At 51.6% G+C, this 20,342-nt stretch overlaps 1 protein-coding gene across 5 annotated transcripts in view; it reads left to right on the top strand.

Annotated features, from left to right (window-relative positions):
- Positions 1-20,342, top strand: part of LOC142245479 (dynein axonemal assembly factor 8-like) — a 145,957-nt gene that overhangs the window by 115,911 nt on the left and 9,704 nt on the right. For all 5 annotated transcript variants that reach the window (XM_075318209.1, XM_075318208.1, XM_075318205.1 and 2 more), the window contains exons 28-29: positions 6,340-6,551; positions 8,302-8,387. In XM_075318209.1, the coding sequence (XP_075174324.1) occupies positions 6,340-6,551; positions 8,302-8,387 (298 nt within the window). The remainder of the gene's footprint in view (positions 1-6,339; positions 6,552-8,301; positions 8,388-20,342) is intronic.

Genomic DNA, 20,342 nt, shown 5'->3' with positions numbered 1-20,342 from the left:
AGCAGTGGCCTCCAGTTCACTCATATTCTTGGGTTTGTATGCTCGTATTCTTCATATCCCATAAAGCATTTTCTATGGGGTTTAAGTCAGGCGACTGTGACGACCACTCTAGAATCATTTTGGTGGACTGCGAGGTAGGCTTGGGTTTATTCTAACCCATCAAATTCAGCTTCCTTACAGAAAGCCTGACATTTTCCTTGTGGATTTGTAGATACTTTCTTAAATCCATCTTGCCCTTCACACGCTGAAGGTTTCTAGTGCCCAAGGAAGCAAAGCAGCTTCAGAGTAGCACCGAACCACAACCATGCTTCACTGTAGACGTCAACCAAACCACTGCTATGCTTCACTATAGACAACACCGAACGACCACCATGCTTCACTGTAGACATCACTGATCCACCACCATGCTTCACTGTAGGCAGGTTGTTCTTTTCAACATGTGCTTCTTTTGTCTTCCTCCAGACATACCGCTGATCCATAGGCCTGAAACCTTCCAGTTTTTTTTTTTTGTTTCATTGCTTCATAGAACTGAATCCCAAAACTTCTAACACTTATTTATATAGTTTTTAGCATATTGGAGCTGACTTTTCTTGTGCTTTTGGAGCAGTAAAGTTAACGTCTTTTAAATGCTCTTTACTCTATAAACTGAAGCCTCACTGCATGCTGCCACATCTTGTATCAGGTCTTTTGCAGTCACTTGAGGTTTTTGACCACTTGCCTTCTCAGGATTCTGGTGGCAGCTGGTGACACCTTCTTTTCTGCCATGTCCAGGCAGTGGGTAGCAAGCAGGTCATAACAGCCATTAGAGCAACAGGTCATAACTGCCAGGGGAGCAAGCAAGTCATAACTGCCAGGGGAGCAAGCAGGTCATAACTGCCAGGGGAGCAAGCAGGTCATAACAGCCAGAGGAGCAAGCAGGTCATAACTGCCAGGGGAGCAAGCAGGTCATAACAGCCAGAGGAGCAAGCAGGTCATAACAGCCGGGGAAGCAAGCAGGTCATAACTGCCGGGGGAGCAAGCAGGTCATAACTGCCAGGGGAGCAAGCAGGTCATAACTGCCAGGGGAGCAAGCAGGTCATAACAGCCAGAGGAGCAAGCAGGTCATAACTGCCAGGGGAGCAAGCAAGTCATAACTGCCGGGGGAGCAAGCAGGTCATAACTGCCGGGGGAGCAAGCAGGTCATAACTGCCGGGGGAGCAAGCAGGTCATAACTGCCGGGGGAGCAAGCAGGTCATAACAGCCAGGGGAGCAAGCAAGTCATAACTGCCAGGGGAGCAAGCAGGTCATAACTGCCAGGGGAACAAGCAGGTCATAACAGCCAGAGGAGCAAGCAGGTCATAACAGCCAGAGGAGCAAGCAGGTCATAACAGCCGGGGAAGCAAGCAGGTCATAACTGCCGGGGGAGCAAGCAGGTCATAACTCCCAGGGGAGCAAGCAGGTCATAACTGCCAGGGGAGCAAGCAGGTCATAACAGCCAGAGGAGCAAGCAGGTCATAACTGCCAGGGGAGCAAGCAAGTCATAACTGCCAGGGGAGCAAGCAGGTCATAACTGCCAGGGGAGCAAGCAGGTCATAACTGCCAGGGGAGCAAGCAGGTCATAACTGCCGGGGGAGCAAGCAGGTCATAACTGCCAGGGGAGCAAGCAGGTCATAACTGCCAGGGGAGCAAGCAGGTCATAACTGCCAGGGGAGCAAGCAGGTCATAACTGCCGGGGGAGCAAACAGGTCATAACTGCCGGGGGAGCAAGCAGGTCATAACTGCCGGGGGAGCAAACAGGTCATAACAGCCAATAGGGCTCTACAAAGTATTAAAGACTAATTGTCATGACGCATTAAATATTTCTGAGACTAGAAGTCAGTAAAAGTGGTATTTTATGGTGAACGTGGAGAAAACACTGGTTATATCACTCGTGTTAAGATATTTACAGTATTCATTTTTTTCATTGAATTTTTTTTTAAATAGCAGAAAGTTGCTAATAAACCTAATTTTCAGTGCGGGATGAATAATTTTGTTTGTGACTGTACCCCACTCCGGACGGGCGCCATTGTCTCCAGATAACGGTCATTCACTTCACCTTGCTGATGGCTGCGTGTGAAGGATCTGTCATACACGGGGTTAATCATAAGGACCGGCGGCTGTATCGGTGACAAGTGCTTGCAGCTTATAGCTTAAGTATATGTAAAATGCAAGTCACATACACAGTGACACGTGTGCTGGGCTAATGACGCACGCCGGTGTCAGCATCTCTGCACAGGAGCGCAGCTGTCCAATGCTTCCGCCATTATCCAACTTCTTCGGGAAAAGGCATTTTGTTAACCCTATCAAGTCCAACAGCCCGATCTCCCAGCCTGGTTCAGACAGCGGACACAACTTCAGTTTGTACCATAACAAATAAGAAAAGTCTCTGGGTGACGTCCTGATTTTGGGGCAGAGATGTGAGACCCTGATGTGGTCCTCAATGAGGAGATGAACTCTCGGATATAATATTTTGTGATGTTTTAGTGACCATGCGCCCCTGTGAGGTCGCTGGGGAGTCTGTCCCTGGAGATTCTGGGCTGAATAGATCTGTCGAAACGTGACAAATGGTGGATGAAGACAATGGGAAGAAGGAGACCGGTGCAAGGTGGCAAGGTGGTACAGGCAGGGACAAGGTGGTACAGGCAGGGGCAAGGTGGTACAGGCTGGGGCAAGGTGATACAGACTGGTCCAAGGTGGTACAGGCTGGTGCATGGTGGTACAGGCAGGGACAAGGTGGTACAGGCTGGTGCATGGTGGTACAGGCAGGGACAAGGTGGTAAAGGCTGGGGCAAGGTGGTACAGGCTGGGGCAAGGTGGTACAGGCAGGGGCAAGGTAATACAGGCTGGGGCAAGGTGGTAAAGGCTGGGGCAAGGTGGTACAGGCTGGGGCAAGGTGGTACAGGCAGGGGCAAGGTGGTAAAGGCTGGGGCAAGGTGGTACAGGCAGGGGCAAGGTGGTACAGGCAGGGGCAAGGTGGTACAGGCTGGGGCAAGGTGATACAGACTGGTCCAAGGTGGTACAGGCTGGTGCATGGTGGTACAGGCTGGGGCAAGGTGATACAGGCTTGTTCAAGGTGGTACAGGCTTGTTCAAGGTGATACAGGCTTGTTCAAGGTGGTACAGGCAGGGACAAGGTGGTACAGGCTGGTGCAAGATGGCAAAGTGGTACAGGCTGGGGAAAGGTAGTACAGGCTGGTGCAAGGTGATACATGCAAGGACAAGCTGGTACAGGCTGTTGCATGGGGGTACAGGCTGGTACACTGGCTTATAGGCTGGTGCAAGATGGAAAGTGGTACAGGCTGGTGCAGTATGCAAGGGGGTACAGGCTGGTGCAGTATGCAAGGGGGTACAGGCTGGTGCAGTATGCAAGGGGGTACAGGCTGGTGCAGTATGCAAGGGGGTACAGGCTGGTGCAGTATGCAAGGGGGTACAGGCTGGTGCAGTATGCAAGGGGGTACAGGCTGGTGCAGTATGCAAGGTGCTACACGATGGTCACAGAATAAGAAACAGCCTTACCAACACCAGGTCTCATAACCAATGCACGAGCAGAATGCAGCACACCACCAAGATAACGGCGGTGGCAGCAAAGATGCAAAATACTGATGAAGCCGCCACTCTGAAACCTACCAATTTAAGGAGTGGTTAGTTGCCTAGTATTAAAAATGCACACAGTAAGGTTTGCATAGAGCAGCAGTCACACAGGCACGTGTGATGCGTAGTGTCTGGTGTATAGCCTATTGATGACGCCCGTGCTATTAGATCAGTCGGGCTGCCCAGCACTATATACAGTTAGATCCAGAAATGTTTGGACAGTGACACAAGATTTGTCACGTTATCTGTTTATCAAAACATATTCAAGATACAGTTCTATAATCAATCTGGCCTTGAAGTGCCGACTCTCAGCTTTAATTTGAGGGTATTCACATCCTAACTGGAGGAAGGGTTTAGGAATTACCGCTCTTTAATATGTAGCTGCCTCTTTTTCAAGGAACCCAAAGTAATTAAACAATTCTCTTAATAGCTTTATAATGGGCTGCATGGGCTATTCCATCACTAATCTATCATCAGTTAGGAAGGTAAAAGGTCTGGAGCTGATTTCAGATGAGGCATTTGCATTTGGAAGCTATTGCCATGAACACAGTGCAGTGTGCAAGATCATACAGGTTGGAGCAGTATGCTAAGGTTACAGGTTGGAGCGGTATGCTAAGGTTACAGGTTGGTGCAGTATGCTAAGGTTACAGGTTGGTGCAGTATGCTAAGGTTACAGGTTGGTGCAGTATGCTAAGGTTACAGGTTGGAGCAGTATGCTAAGGTTACAGGTTGGAGCAGTATGCTAAGGTTACAGGTTGGAGCAGTGTGCTAAGGTTACAGGTTGGAGCAGTATGCTAAGGTTACAGGTTGGAACAGTATGCTAAGGTTACAGGTTGGAGCAGTATGCTAAGGTTACAGGTTGGAGCAGTGTGCTAAGGTTACAGGTTGGAGCAGTGTGCTAAGGTTACAGGTTGGAGCAGTATGCTAAGGTTACAGGTTGGAGCAGTGTGCTAAGGTTACAGGTTGGAGCAGTGTGCTAAGGTTACAGGTTGGTGCAGTATGCTAAGGTTACAGGTTGGATCAGTATGCTAAGGTTACAGGTTGGTGCAGTATGCTAAGGTTACAGGTTGGTGCAGTATGCTAAGGTTACAGGTTGGAGCAGTGTGCTAAGGTTACAGGTTGGAGCAGTGTGCTAAGGTTACAGGTTGGAGCAGTGTGCTAAGGTTATAGGTTGGTGCAGTATGCTAAGGTTATAGGTTGGTGCAGTATGCTAAGGTTACAGGTTGGTGCAGTATGCTAAGGTTACAGGTTGGTGCAGTATGCTAAGGTTACAGGTTGGAGCAGTGTGCTAAGGTTACAGGTTGGTGCAGTATGCTAAGGTTACAGGTTGGTGCAGTATGCTAAGGTTACAGGTTGGAGCAGTGTGCTAAGGTTACAGGTTGGAGCAGTGTGCTAAGGTTACAGGTTGGAGCAGTGTGCTAAGGTTATAGGTTGGTGCAGTATGCTAAGGTTATAGGTTGGTGCAGTATGCTAAGGTTACAGGTTGGTGCAGTATGCTAAGGTTACAGGTTGGTGCAGTATGCTAAGGTTACAGGTTGGTGCAGTATGCTAAGGTTACAGGTTGGATCAGTATGCTAAGGTTACAGGTTGGAGCAGTATGCTAAGGTTACAGGTTGGAGCAGTATGCTAAGGTTACAGGTTGGAGCAGTATGCTAAGGTTACAGGTTGGAGCAGTATGCTAAGGTTACAGGTTGGTGCAGTATGCTAAGGTTACAGGTTGGTGCAGTGTGCAAGATCATACAGGTTGGTGCAGTGTGCTAAGGTTACAGGTTGGTGCAGTATGCTAAGGTTACAGGTTGGTGTAGTATGCTAAGGTTACAGGTTGGTGCAGTATGCTAAGGTTACAGGTTGGTGCAGTATGCTAAGGTTACAGGTTGGTGCAGTGTGCTAAGGTCACTGGTTGGTGCAGTATGCTAAGGTAACTGGTTGGTGCAGTATGCTAAGGTTACAGGTTGGAGCAGTGTGCTAAGGTTATAGGTTGGTGCAGTATGCGAAGGTTACAGGTTGGTGCAGTATGCTAAGGTTACAGGTTGGTGCAGTGTGCTAGGGTCATTGGTTGGTGCAGTATGGTAAGGTTACAGGTTGGTGCAGTATGCTAAGGTTACAGGTTGTGCAGGACACAGTGACCCCATGTTACTATTGGGTATATGGTGCAGTGATCAAGAGCTGGAGAGTTGTCACGTGTATTGGACAGTGCGGGGTCACAGGGTTGTACCGCATATAGTGGTCTCGGGTTGGTGTCACGCCGGGTTTCTCGGCTTCTGCACTGATGGCCTCAGAGACTATAGCGGACCATGGTATACCCCAGATGACCCCGCAGGACATCCCCAGACTATACGGCGCAGCATTGCCGCTCTCAGCTCTGCTACATCCTCTCTGCAGTGGTAGTATTGTTATTACTGATGTAAGCAGAGCCCAAATTCCCGCACAATGGATGTGTCACGGGATGTGAAGCTTCTGCTATTGTTCCCGCCGCGGCGCACACATCGTGTTATTTCCACATAATAATTATATAGCGGTGTCAATATTTAACATATAATAATCAGGACGCGGCGCTCCGTAATCACATGTGACAGGCAGGTGGAGTGACGCGTCTCATTGTCACAAATCCCATTATACGGGGGAAGACGCCGCACAATTACCACAATTAGATTATTACACGCCTGCATTAAGTGTTTGTATGTGCCGCGCAGGACGGGGCTGAGCGCTGGTGCCGTGTTCTGTATTGCAGGGACGACGCTCATCGACGCCTTGTGTCAGACCACCTGCCTGCTGCTCCCTTCTCGGACGCTATGCGGAGCATCACCAGCGTACATCCAAGTACTCGAGCAGCTGAGCGGCGCAGCGTTCTGCATCACGGCGGCGCGACTCACCGTGTTCGACCAATACCAAGCCCAGTTTGTTGCGGAGCTGTACAGCCTACAGGATAGCCTCTCTGCCAAGGTGGGTCTAGCCATGGATCGGGGCATGTATACGCCATGTCCCCCTTACTAAATTCTGGTATTCTTTATGAAATAACAATTCTGGAGCATTGTCCCTCTGTTATTCCTCCTGTTAATATGTGATCAGGTTGACAACTGGGTGTTATCTATCCCCTTGCGGGTTGATAACTGGGTGTTACCTATTCCCTTGCGGGTTGATAACTGGGTGTTACCTATCCCCTTGCGGGTTGACAATTGGGTGTTACCTATCCCCTTGCGAGTTGACAAGTGGGTGTTACCTATGCCCTTCTCAGTAGGGTGTGTCCCCGTAAACTCAAACACCAGCAAATCAGTCCTCACTATGTAGACAACCCCCCCTCCCCATTAAGAACCGAACTCATATATTTCTAGAAGACATTGCCACATATGGCCCATACATACATGATGATCAAGGACAACAGGCCCTGAGACTAAGGGACTCTAGATAGTTATCCCTGATCTCAGAGTTACCTCTGAAGGTGAGGATGTCTGGACCGCCTTCCTGACCCTGCTCCTGACCAGCCCTGATCTTATACCACAGACGTTATGGAGAAAGCTGGGGACTGGGGCTCCTAGACTGGCCCTCAGACAAGGCGGCCCTATGCTATCCCTTATCTCAGAGTTACCTCTGAAGGTAAGGATGTCTGAGCCGCCTTCTTGACCAGCCCTGATCTTATTCCCTCAAACCCTGGGGAGGGTTGGGGCAGGAGTGATAAAGCCAACAGAAATAGACAAACAGGGGAAACCAAAACTCTATCTCTCGGCACACACACAGAGGTATAAGACGATAACAGCTTAGGTGGAAAATAAGAACAGGGAGGAAACCACAAGACAACGGGAGAACTCCACAACAATTCCAAGCACCACATAATATAATCACCAGCTGGACTGGGATATAACAGTAATAACCTATAGTCAGTGTGGGAAGACCGATTCCACCCTCTTAAAAGGGTGGGGAGTAAATATGAGGTTAACTCTTGCTAGCCTGACCATTAATGAGCACACAGCTGGTCGATGCCTGAGCCTGCCTGTGTAGCTCAGAAACATCAGAGAAACCATAGTGTGGAGTGTCAGAATCTGTAGTTTGAACAGCATCTGATACCAGTATGATAATCAGCGAGTCGAAACTCCTATCTCACAACACACTCACACACAGGTATAAGACAATAAAAGGTAAGTAGGAAAATAAGAGCAGGGTGGAAACAATAAGATGACAAGAGAATTCCACAGCAACTGCAAGCACCACGCAATATAATTACCAGCAGGACTGGGACACAACAGCAAACAGAGCAACACAGCAATATACTATAGTCGGAGTGTGTAGACAGACTCCACCTACTTAAATAGGCAGGGAGTAAATGTGATAGGCTTTCAACAACATGTGATCCCAGAGGTAACCAGGAGGCTAGCAGAGGTTAACTCTTGCCAGCCTGACAATTAATGAGCACACAGCAGGTCGACGCCTGAGCCTGCCTATGTAACTCAGAGAAACCACAATGTGGAGTGTCAGAATCTGTTGTGTGAACAGTGTCTGATACCGCCATGACACTGTGACATCTATATACTGGCATGGGAATTGATTGTCATATATCTCTTCTGTTTTTCCCATGGGGACAGTGATATATGGGTAAGTCCTTGCATTGTCGGCCCTTAGCTATTGATGATCTCCAGTATTCTGACATATATTTATTAGATCCCAATATAGATCATAGAACGTATTGTTCTTCTTCCAGTACAAGGCTGAGCTGGCGGGCCCGTGTCTGCTGGTAGCCGCCCAGCGGGACAATGCCGTGACCTGTTTCCACTCGCTAATGGCCAGGTAAGCGCCAGTGTATTTCTGTCAAGGAAAAAAAAACTCCTGAGAGTAATTAGCTAAGAAAATGAAGTGAATAATTCATTAGAGCCGCATTGATCGGAGCGTTCCGCTCGGACATGGAGCCTCCGAGTGAGGAGCAGATCGGAGAATCCTCCAGCGCCCTGATCCATTGGCATCGCCGCCCGCTAGAATAATGGGGCAGACTTCCTATGGGTGCCCGGACCGTGCGGCTGATTTGGCTGGCTGCCATTATTGCGGCTGTCTCATACACAACATTTATCATTTACGCACAGGATTAGTGATAAATGTATATCACCGGGGGACCCCCTGGCAACCACGAGTACAGGGGTCCTCCCTTGTGTGTCTGGCAACCACGAGTACAGGGGTCTTCCCTTGTGTGTCTGGCAATCACGAGTACAGGGGTCCTCCCTTGTGTGTCTGGCAATCACGAGTACAGGGGTCCTCCCTTGTGTGTCTGGCAATCACGAGTACAGGGGTCCTCCCTTGTGTGTCTGGCAATCACGAGTACAGGGGTCCTCCCTTGTGTGTCTGGCAATCACGAGTACAGGGGTCCTCCCTTGTGTGTCTGGCAATCACGAGTAGAGGGGTCCTCCCTTGTGTGTCTGGCAATCACGAGTACAGGGGTCTTCCCTTGTGTGTCTGGCAATCACGAGTACAGGGGTCTTCCCTTGTGTGTCTGGCAATCACGAGTACAGGGGTCCTCCCTTGTGTGTCTGGCAATCACGAGTACAGGGGTCCTCCCTTGTGTGTCTGGCAATCACGAGTACAGGGGTCCTCCCTTGTGTGTCTGGCAATCACGAGTACAGGGCTCCTCCCTTGTGTGTCTGGCAATCACGAGTACAGGGGTCCTCCCTTGTGTGTCTGGCAATCACGAGTACAGGGGTCCTCCCTTGTGTGTCTGGCAATCACGAGTAGAGGGGTCCTCCCTTGTGTGTCTGGCAATCACGAGTACAGGGGTCTTCCCTTGTGTGTCTGGCAATCACGAGTACAGGGGTCTTCCCTTGTGTGTCTGGCAATCACGAGTACAGGGGTCCTCCCTTGTGTGTCTGGCAATCACGAGTACAGGGGTCCTCCCTTGTGTGTCTGGCAATCACGAGTACAGGGCTCCTCCCTTGTGTGTCTGGCAATCACGAGTGCAGGGGTCCTCCCTTGTGTGTCTGGCAATCACGAGTACAGGGGTCCTCCCTTGTGTGTCTGGCAATCACGAGTAGAGGGGTCCTCCCTTGTGTGTCTGGCAATCACGAGTACAGGGGTCTTCCCTTGTGTGTCTGGCAATCACGAGTACAGGGGTCTTCCCTTGTGTGTCTGGCAATCACGAGTACAGGGGTCCTCCCTTGTGTGTCTGGCAATCACGAGTACAGGGGTCCTCCCTTGTGTGTCTGGCAATCACGAGTACAGGGCTCCTCCCTTGTGTGTCTGGCAATCACGAGTACAGGGGTCCTCCCTTGTGTGTCTGGCAATCACGAGTAGAGGGGTCCTCCCTTGTGTGTCTGGCAATCACGAGTACAGGAGTCCTCCCTTGTGTGTCTGGCAATCACGAGTACAGGGGTCTTCCCTTGTGTGTCTGGCAATCACGAGTACAGGGGTCCTCCCTTGTGTGTCTGGCAATCACGAGTACAGGGGTCCTCCCTTGTGTGTCTGGCAATCACGAGTACAGGGGTCTTCCCTTGTGTGTCTGGCAATCACGAGTACAGGGGTCTTCCCTTGTGTGTCTGGCAATCACGAGTACAGGGGTCTTCCCTTGTGTGTCTGGCAATCACGAGTACAGGGGTCCTCCCTTGTGTGTCTGGTAATCACGAGTACAGGGGTCTTCCCTTGTGTGTCTGACAATCCCGAGTGCCGGGGTCTTCCCTTGTGTGTCTGGCAATCACGAGTACAGGGGTCCTCCCTTGTGTGTCTGACAATCACGAGTACAGGGGTCTTCCCTTGTGTGTCTGGCAATCAGGAGTACAGGGGTCCTCCCTTGTGTGTCTGGCAATCAGGAGTACAGGGGTCTTCCCTTGTGTGTCTGGCAATCACGAGTACAGGGGTCCTCCCTTGTGTGTCTGGCAATCACGAGTACAGGGGTCCTCCCTTGTGTGTCTGGCAATCACGAGTACAGGGGTCTTCCCTTGTGTGTCTGGCAATCAGGAGTACAGGGGTCTTCCCTTGTGTGTCTGGCAATCACGAGTACAGGGGTCCTCCCTTGTGTGTCTGGCAATCACGAGTACAGGGGTCCTCCCTTGTGTGTCTGGCAATCACGAGTACAGGGGTCTTCCCTTGTGTGTCTGGCAATCACGAGTACAGGGGTCTTCCCTTGTGTGTCTCGCAATCACAAGTACAGGGGTCCTCCCTTGTGTGTCTGGCAATCACGAGTACAGGGGTCTTCCCTTGTGTGTCTCGCAATCACAAGTACAGGGGTCCTCCCTTGTGTGTCTGGCAATCACGAGTACAGGGGTCTTCCCTTGTGTGTCTGGCAATCACGAGTACAGGGGTCCTCCCTTGTGTGTCTGGCAATTACGAGTACAGGGGTCCTCCCCTGTGTGATTGGAGCAGTAGTGGGCATGTGTGACCACCACTACCACACCATGGTAACATCAATCGACTATGGGCATGGTGGTCTCACATGCTCACTACTGCTCCGATCACATTGAGGACTTTGGGACCCCCCAGTGATTGGACCCCATCCATCCTGTGGATAGATGATGTACGGTATGTACATTGAATGAAGAAGGTTCTCTGATCATGGAAGGGGGTCCCACTGCTATATTTATCAGTAGGAAAAACACTAGTGGGGCCCCCCGATGATCAAAGAACAAACCCCCTTGTTTATGGACAACCTCTTTAAATTGAATGTAGAGGGGGGGGGTCTCTGATCGTGGGTGGTCCCACTGCTCTTTTTCCTACTGAGCATTTATTATTGATGACATTACTGGTGGAAATGTGAAGGCTAACATAGTGTTCATTCTAAGAATTGGGCACCTAGGGCACATTTTCTATACACGCTGCCATACGGACCCCTCACCAGTGAGTAGATACAACCTATGCAAGACTCCCCCCTCCAAAAGATATATACCAAATCATTGGTATGAAATTTTTGTCCAATGGTGTGAAGGTGGGGAAAGAAACCCTTCTGTATTAGGGGGGCAAAAACTGGCCCCGTAATGGAAGAGTGGTGGTCGGAGGGTGTTCTAGTAATAATCGTTTCTACCAGGCCCTTTGTTTTACGGTGTGCACCAATGATGGTTGCCCATGTAAGTAATTGATGTCCTCTGTATTCCAAGTGGGAGGCGATTATAAGAGGGTCCGGATATAGAATATGACTGCATGAAAAGAACAACCCCTTTTAATGATCTTTTCCACTAAGTCTGCAGTCACCCTGTGTGTAAATGGTCAGTTTCCAGGCCCATTGTTGCAGAAAATGAAGCATTTCTCCCAGAAAATTATTGCAATTACACAGTTTATTTATTTTGGGGGGGGAACGGGTTATCTCATATCTGAAGGCGTCTTCTCTTCTCTCTTCTCTTCTCCCAAAAGCAATTTTAGGATCTCTCCACATGTGTCAATGGGGTTTAAATCCAGACTCATTGCTGCCACTTCAGAACTCTCCAGCGCTTTGTATCCATCTATTTCTCGGGGCTTCTTGAAGTATGTTTGGGGTTATTGTTCTGCTGGAAGACCATGACCTACGACACAATACCCTCTTTCTGACACCCAAAGTCTTTTGGTAATCTTCAGATATCATGATGTCTTGGATACAGTTAAGGCCCCCAGTGCCAGATGTAGCAAAACATCTCTGACCTCCACCATACCTGACTGTAGGTCCTTTGTTCTTTTCTTTGTAGGCCTCATTCTGGTTTCGATAAACAGTAGCATGATGCTCTTTACCAAAATGCTCTATCTTGCTCTCATCTGTCCACAAGACACTTTCCCATAAGGATTTTGGTTACTCATGTACATTTTGGCAAACTGCAGTCTAGCTTTTTTCTGTCTCTGTGTCAGCAGTGGGGTCCTCCTGGGTCTCCTCCGTAACATTTCATTTCATTCAGATGTGGACGGATAGTTCCCACTCATATGGATGCCCCTTGAGCCTGCAGGACAGCTTGAATTTCTTGGTAACTTGGTAGCAGCAGCTTATCCTCCATCTGGACTATCCTGTGATTTTTTTTCCCTGCCGTCCACATACAGGCAGATTAGCTACAGTGCAATGGGTTGTAGACTTTATTATGTTCCATACCGTGGAAAAAGGGACATCAAGATCTCTGGAGATGGACTTTTGACCTTGAGATTGATGATATTTTACAACAACTTTGGTTCTCTAGTCCTCAGACAATTCTCTTCTCTTCTTTGTGTTCTCCATGCTTAGTGTGACACACACACACACACACAATGCAAAGATTGAGTCAACTTCTCCCCTTTTCATCAGGTCTCACGTGTGATTTTCATATTGCCCACACCTGTTACTTGTCCCAGGTGAGATTGAATGAGCATCACAGGCTTGAAATAAAGTTATTTATCCACAATTTTGGAAAGGGCCTAACAATTTTGTCCAGTCCATTTTTGGGGTTTTGTGTGAAATTATTTTCAATTTGCCTTATTTTCTCTTTTTTGTGTGTTTGTTCCCATACACACAAAAGAAATAAACATGTATAAAAAATATGTGAAATTGCAATAATTTTCTGGGAGAAATACTTCATTTTCTGGAACACTTTTGGCCATGACTGTACAGTATATGATCGCAGTTAATGGCCATTATCTTCAGTGGTCCAGGCAGGTTAGGGTTAAACTGCAGCACGGCAATGAAGGGGGTCATGGAGAGAGGATTTGGGAGATTGAAGCCTGGACAGTTCAGTTTCCTCTGATGGATTACGCCTCAGGAAAATCCATTTAGAGAAGGCTTTTGTTATGTCACAGATTAGATGGCGTGTCAGGATTTCCATGACTTAAAAGATGCCGCGGAGCTGCCCATACGTTCACCGAGATGAGGGCACCTTCACACGCCGCCAAGGGCACCCAGCCGGTTAACTCTGTCTCTACGCGTCGTCTCCTTCCTGCTGTGTAGACTGAATATTGACCTATAACCAATTACATGTACAAGACACTATTCAATTCATTAGTCACTGAGGCACGAGAGGCACTGCGCTTTGAGGTGCCCATATAGATTAGACCAACTGCCATCTCTCGTGTCTCCCCCATACACTCATGGATCAGGGGGAAGGTTTACATTTTCTCTATGGCAAAAGTAGAGTTGGCCGATGCCAGACTGTCATCATTTCATCTGCCAGGAGAACCAAAGAATCTGCCATTTCAGTAGAAACCACCTAATCTTTATCTTCTCCGACATCAACTGTCGGGAAGCCCCCTACACATTATATAGTCAGACGATCCTGCCAACATTGGCCAGCCTGGTTGTGTCACGAACCAAGCCAGGGGGTTCACGTAGACAGCCCACCGCTTGGCTGTGGACCTGTGTCACAAAACTGCACCTCCCTGCCCCATCCTGACATCTCTAATAAGTTGGAGCCATGCGATACGACCACGTCACTTCCACCAACACTCCAAGGGGTAGTAAGGTCCACGTGGTGCAGTGTGACAATGACAACCCCTGTCCACGCGGTGGGAAAGCAGGCGCACAACCTCCGGCGCGGCACCTCACTCGCTCACAACCCCAACAGGCCGACAGATCCATTTCACTATCCCCAGTGAAACAGGACTCTCTTAGCCAGTTCATTAGTCTTCCACTAGTTCCTCGTTAGATACAGGCCTGGTCCATTAGCAGGACTATATCGGGCCAGAAACCAGCCCAGGTATTAACCGGAACGCACGGACATAGGATTCGGGGATCGTGGTAAAAGAACAAGCCAGGATTAAATTATATATTTAATCACCTTAAGGGCACACTAGATAATACAATTTCCACAGAGCCATACTGTAACGTCCGGGTGGTGGAACCTCTGGACCGTACACCGGTTTCTCTTGAGGAGGCAGCCAGGCAGGTCACCCCGCCAGAGGGTCTGGGTGCACGGCAGCCGAAGCACTATTGGTAGCCGGACAGTCCGTAGATGAGCAGGAAAGGTGGACGGAGTTCTGGACGGTGGTCCGGGTGACGAGGCTCAGAGTCCGAGGCCAGGTGGTAAGGTCAGGCGGGATCCGGAACTTGCTGAGCGATGGAACGGGTCACCAAACGGAGCCAGGGACTGGAGACTGGCGGAGCTGCAGAGATGGTGGAACATCCGCCAAGGTCACCGTCAGGGTACGGGAATGAGCGTGGTTCGGAGCGGCTGGCGTGACAGGACAGGCTCTACGAGACAGGACAGGGTTAATGCAGGCAAAGCACAAGGCAAAGCAATAGGGGACCTGAACACTAGCTTGCTAAACACGTAGAACAGGCCCCGCCCACCAGGAAAGTGATTCTTAATATACCCTGTACCTGTCTATGTAATTTCCTGTTTCTCGGTGCTGGCCCTTTAAGAGAGGGTCAATGACCGCGCGCGCGCCCTAATGCGCATGCGCGAGGCCCTGGTGCCAGAAGCCAGAGGAGGGAGCGGTGAGGAGGAAGCAGGAGAGCCGGGCTGAGGCAGAGATGCCGACGGGTGCCGGGAGCGGGGACCGGGCTGCCTGGGGACCGCAGGCGATGGGACAGGAAGGCTATGGAGCGGGGGACCGGGAAGCCTGGCACGGGAGCGGGTAAGCAAGGCAGAGGGACCGGGGAGCATGGCAGGGGAGCCGGGGAGCCTAGCCGGGGAGCGTGACAGTACCCCCTCCCCCACGCCCCCCTCCCCGCAAGCGGGACAGGAAGGCACGAATCAGAGGAGTGCCCACATTCTCCCGGGGCTCCCAGGACCTATCCTCGGGACCATACCCCGCCCAGTCCACCAGGAAATACTGCCGACCTCGTACGGTCTTCATGGCCACGATATCCCTTACCGCATAGATGTCATCGTCAGCGATGGGAGGAGGAGCAGTACCGGCATCAGCGGAGAAGGGACCAAGGACAACAGGCTTGAGCAAGGAGACATGGAAGGAGTTGGGTATCCGCATCGTGGCCGGGAGCTGCAGCTTGTAGGAGACTGCATTGATCTTGCTGATGACTTTAAACGGCCCGATGTAACGAGGACCCAACTTGTACGATGGCAACTTCAATCTGACATACTTGGATGCAAGCCAGACCAGATCACCAGGGGAGAAACACGGGGGATCCAGGCGCCTTTTGTCCGCATGTCTCTTCATCCGCAAAGAAGCACGCTCAAGGGAGGTCTTGACAGAGCTCCATATGGCTGAGAAGTCCTGGACCAGAGCATCTGCTGCGGGGACATCGGAAGCCGAGGATACTGGCAATGGAACAGAAGGCTGAAGTCCGTAAACGACTCGGAATGGAGAGCTGGAGGTGGACTCGCTGATGTGATGGTTGTGGGAGAACTCAGCCCAAGGAAGAAGCGTGGACCAGTCATCGTGATGGGCATTAACGTAGTGGCGCAGGAAGGAGGTCAGGATTTGATTGACCCGTTCCACTTGCCCATTCGACTGGGGATGGTAGGCCGAAGAAAAGTCCAGAGATACTCCCAGATGTTTGCAGAGGGCCCTCCAGAAGCGCGAGGTAAACTGAGTTCCTCTGTCGGAGACGATGTGTGCGGGAAAGCCATGCAATCGGAATATATGTTGGATGAAGGAGTCAGCTAGCTCCTGGGCAGAAGGCAGCCCGGCCATGGGAATGAAGTGAGCCGTTTTTGAGAAACGGTCCACCACAACCCATATGACTGTGTGTCCGGAGGATAAGGGTAAGTCCGTAATGAAGTCCATTGCGATATGTTGCCACGGAACAGAAGGAATGGGTAGAGGCAGGAGACGTCCATATGGTAGGTGCTTGGGTGTCTTGTTCCGGGCACAGGACGGACAGGCTGAGACGAAGGATGTGACGTCTTTACGGAGGGACGGCCACCAATAGTGACGGACAATCGTACTCCAAGTCTTCTTCTGACCAGCAGGGCCGGCGATCTTCGAGGCATGGCCCCAGTGCAGGACTCTCTGTCTGTCCGTATCTGAAACATAGGTTTTCCCAGGGGGTATCTGAGTTAAAGCGACAGGATTCACCGGAATGATTTTGCTGGGGTTGATGATGGGCTGGAACGTCTCCTCCTCCAACTCCACGGGCACGAAGGACCTGGACAAAGCGTCTGCCCGCACGTTCTTGTCCGCAGGCCGAAAATGGAGTTGGAAATCAAATCGAGCAAAAAACAAGGACCAGCGGGCTTGTCTTGGGTTCAGTCTTTGGGCTGACCGCAGGTACTCCAGATTCTTGTGGTCCGTGTATATGATTACAGGGTATACTGCTCCCTCCAAGAGGTAGCGCCATTCCTCCAAGGCAAGCTTCACGGCCAGTAGCTCCCGATCCCCGATGGTGTAGTTGCGTTCGGGTGCCGAGAAGCTCTTGGAGAAGAACCCACAAGTGACCATCTATCAACACTGCTCCAGCTCCTGAGGAAGAGGCATCCACCTCCAAGGTGAACTGTCGGTTCAATTCAGGGCGATGGAGAACTGGGGAAGAAGCAAACGCCTGTTTCAAGGAGCAGAACGCGGCATCGGCCGCCGGGGACCAGTCCTTAGGATTAGCTCCTTTCTTAGTCAAGGCAGAGAGAGGCGCAGTCAAGGCAGAGAAATGCGGGATGAATTGCCGATAATAGTTCGCAAAGCCGAGAAAGCGTTGGATAGCCTTCAGTCCGGAAGGAGGAGGCCAGTTGATGATGGCAGACACTTTCTCAGGATCCATCTGCAGGCCAGTGTCCGAGATCACATAACCCAGGAAGGGAAGAGACGACTTCTCAAAGATGCATTTATCGTACTTGGCGTACAGACTGTTTTCTCTAAGCCTCTGGAGAACTAGCTGCACGTTCTCTCTGTGGGTCTGTAGATCCGGAGAGAAGACCAGGATGTCATCAAGATATACCACGACACAGACATAGAGGAGGTCCCTGAACACGTCGTTCACCAGTTCTTGGAAGACTGCCGGAGCATTACACAGACCAAAGGGCATGACACAATACTCGTAGTGCCCATCTCGAGTGTTGAATGCGGTTTTCCATTCGTCTCCAGAGCGAATGCGAACCAGGTTATAAGCCCCACGGAGGTCCAACTTGGTGAATACACGGGCTCCTCTGAGTCGATCGAATAGTTCGGGGATAAGCGGCAGAGGGTATTTGTTTTTTACGGTGATCTGGTTTAAACCCCGGTAGTCGATGCAAGGGCGCAGATCACCTTCCTTTTTCTTGACGAAGAAAAACCCTGCTCCGGCAGGGGATGAGGACCTCCAAATGAACCCCTTTGCCAGACTCTCGGTAATATAGGCAGACATAGCTCGTGTTTCCGCAGGAGACAAGGGGTATATTCTTCCTCTAGGAGGCGTGGTTCCTGGCAGTAAATCGATGGCGCAGTCGTAGGGACGATGAGGCGGTAGCACCTCTGACTCCTTTTTATCGAAAACGTCCGAGAAGGACCAGTAGGCAGAAGGCAGTCCTGGTAGAGACTCTGGAACCGGAGAGCGTCGAACGGGCTGGATGGTTTTCAGACATCTCTCGTGGCACGAGGAGCCCCATCGGGTGATTTCACCTGTACTCCAGCTGACCGACGGTTCGTGTGTCCGTAACCATGGGAGTCCCAGCAGGATCTGATGAGACATACGCGGGAGGACGTAGAAGGTGATCTTCTCCGTGTGCAGAGCACCGATCCGTACTTCCACAGGCTTGGTGATCAGTGAGACGGTGTCAGAGAGGGGTCTCCCATCCACAGAGGCGATCACCAGCGGTTTCTCTAGTGGGAGGACCGGCACCTGGTACTTATCCACCGTGGCCTGCTGGATGAAGTTGCCTGCTGCTCCGGAATCAAGATACGCCTCTGCCGTGAACCGGGTCTCTTCTGTAGTGACTTGAATAGTCCAGGTAACGGAGTCTGAGAGTGTCCCAGCACCTAGGGTGGCCTCTCCTACCAAGCCTAGGCTTTGGAGTTTCCCGGCTTCTCGGGACAAGAGCGTAGCAGGTGGGAACCATCACCGCAGTAGAAGCAGAGGCCCTTTGCTAGTCGTTCTGCTCGGCGTTGCTCCGACTGCCTCAGGCGGTCAATCTGCATGGGCTCGTAGGTAGCTGCGCCAGAGGACGCCGACTGAGGAGCGGTGGACTTCTGTGGTGGGGAGGAGTGCCGTATTGGACGCCTCTCGCGGGACACCTCTTTGGATCGTTCCTGAAAGCGAAGATCCACGCGAGTCGCCAGAGCAATCAGGGCATCCAGGGTAGAAGGCACGTCACGACCAGCCAGCTCATCTTTAATGCGAGCCGAGAGTCCTTCCCAGAAGGCGGCGGTTAGGGCCTCATTGTTCCACCCGAGTTCCGAGGCCAAGGTGCGGAAACGAATAGCATATTGGCCCACCGTCAGAGTCCCTTGACGTAGCCGGAGGAGGGATGAAGCAGAGGCGGCGGTGTGTCCGGGCTCGTCAAAGGTGGTACGGAAAGCCTGCAGGAAGTCCTGGATATCAGTGGTCACCGGATCCCCCTTCTCCCACAAGGGGTTCATCCAGGCCAGTGCCTCTCCCTCTAGATGGGACATCATGAACGCGACCTTGGCTTGGTCGGAGGCAAAAAGGTGCGGCAGCAGCTGGAAGTGGAGAGAGCATTGGTTTATAAACCCCCTGCAGGTCTTGGGATCTCCAGCGTACCGGGGTGGTGAGGCTAAACGAAGCTTGGAAGCATCCGAGGAGGCTGCCACGGGAGCTGCGGACGTGGATTGTGCAGTGGAATCCCGAGATGCCACAGGCGTGGCCGCTGCTTGTAGCGCGTTCAGACGGGCATCCACAGAAGTCATGAAGTTCAGCATGCGGGTCTGGGTCTCGCGCTGTCGTGTGAGTTCCTGCTGCAGGGCCGCTAGTGCCTCGGCGGGATCCATGGCCTGTTCTAGCTGTAACGTCCGGGTGGTGGAACCTCTAGACCGTACACCGGTTTCTCTTGAGGAGGCAGCCAGGCAGGTCACCCCGCCAGAGGGTCTGGGTGCACGGCAGCCGAAGCACTATTGGTAGCCGGACAGTCCGTAGATGAGCAGGAAAGGTGGACGGAGTTCTGGACGGTGGTCCGGGTGACGAGGCTCAGAGTCCGAGGCCAGGTGGTAAGGTCAGGCGGGATCCGGAACTTGCTGAGCGATGGAACGGGTCACCAAACGGAGCCAGGGACTGGAGACTGGCGGAGCTGCAGAGATGGTGGAACATCCGCCGAGGTCACCGTCAGGGTACGGGAATGAGCGTGGTTCGGAGCGGCTGGCGTGACAGGACAGGCTCTACGAGACAGGACAGGGTTAATGCAGGCAAAGCAATAGGGGACCTGAACACTAGCTTGCTAAACACGTAGAACAGGCCCCGCCCACCAGGAAAGTGATTCTTAATATACCCTGTACCTGTCTATGTAATTTCCTGTTTCTCGGTGCTGGCCCTTTAAGAGAGGGTCAATGACCGCGCGCGCGCCCTAATGCGCATGCGCGAGGCCCGGGTGCCAGAAGCCAGAGGAGGGAGCGGTGAGGAGGAAGCAGGAGAGCCGGGCTGAGGCAGAGATGCCGACGGGCGCCGGGAGCGGGGACCGGGCTGCCTGGGGACCGCAGGCGATGGGACAGGAAGGCTATGGAGCGGGGGACCGGGAAGCCTGGCACGGGAGCGGGTAAGCAAGGCAGAGGGACCGGGGAGCATGGCAGGGGAGTCGGGGAGCCTAGCAGGGGAGCCGGGGAGCGTGACACATACCGACTACAGAATGCCTTTTGACATTGTCCTATATCTTGCAGTTGCCCACCCACTTCCCTAGCTGACTTACTTTATCAGCAGGGGGGGGTTGCTCTTGTTAGAGCTTCTTCCTCAGTCTTAATTGGCTTTTGTCACCTGCCATTTGATCACTACTTTTTGCAGCAGGGCAGGATATGTGTAAATATGAAGTG

Source organism: Anomaloglossus baeobatrachus, chromosome 7 (genome assembly GCF_048569485.1).
Source record: "Anomaloglossus baeobatrachus isolate aAnoBae1 chromosome 7, aAnoBae1.hap1, whole genome shotgun sequence".
In the NCBI taxonomy this organism is placed as follows: Eukaryota; Metazoa; Chordata; class Amphibia; order Anura; family Aromobatidae; genus Anomaloglossus; species Anomaloglossus baeobatrachus.
This window is presented reverse-complemented; position numbering and strand designations above follow the sequence as displayed.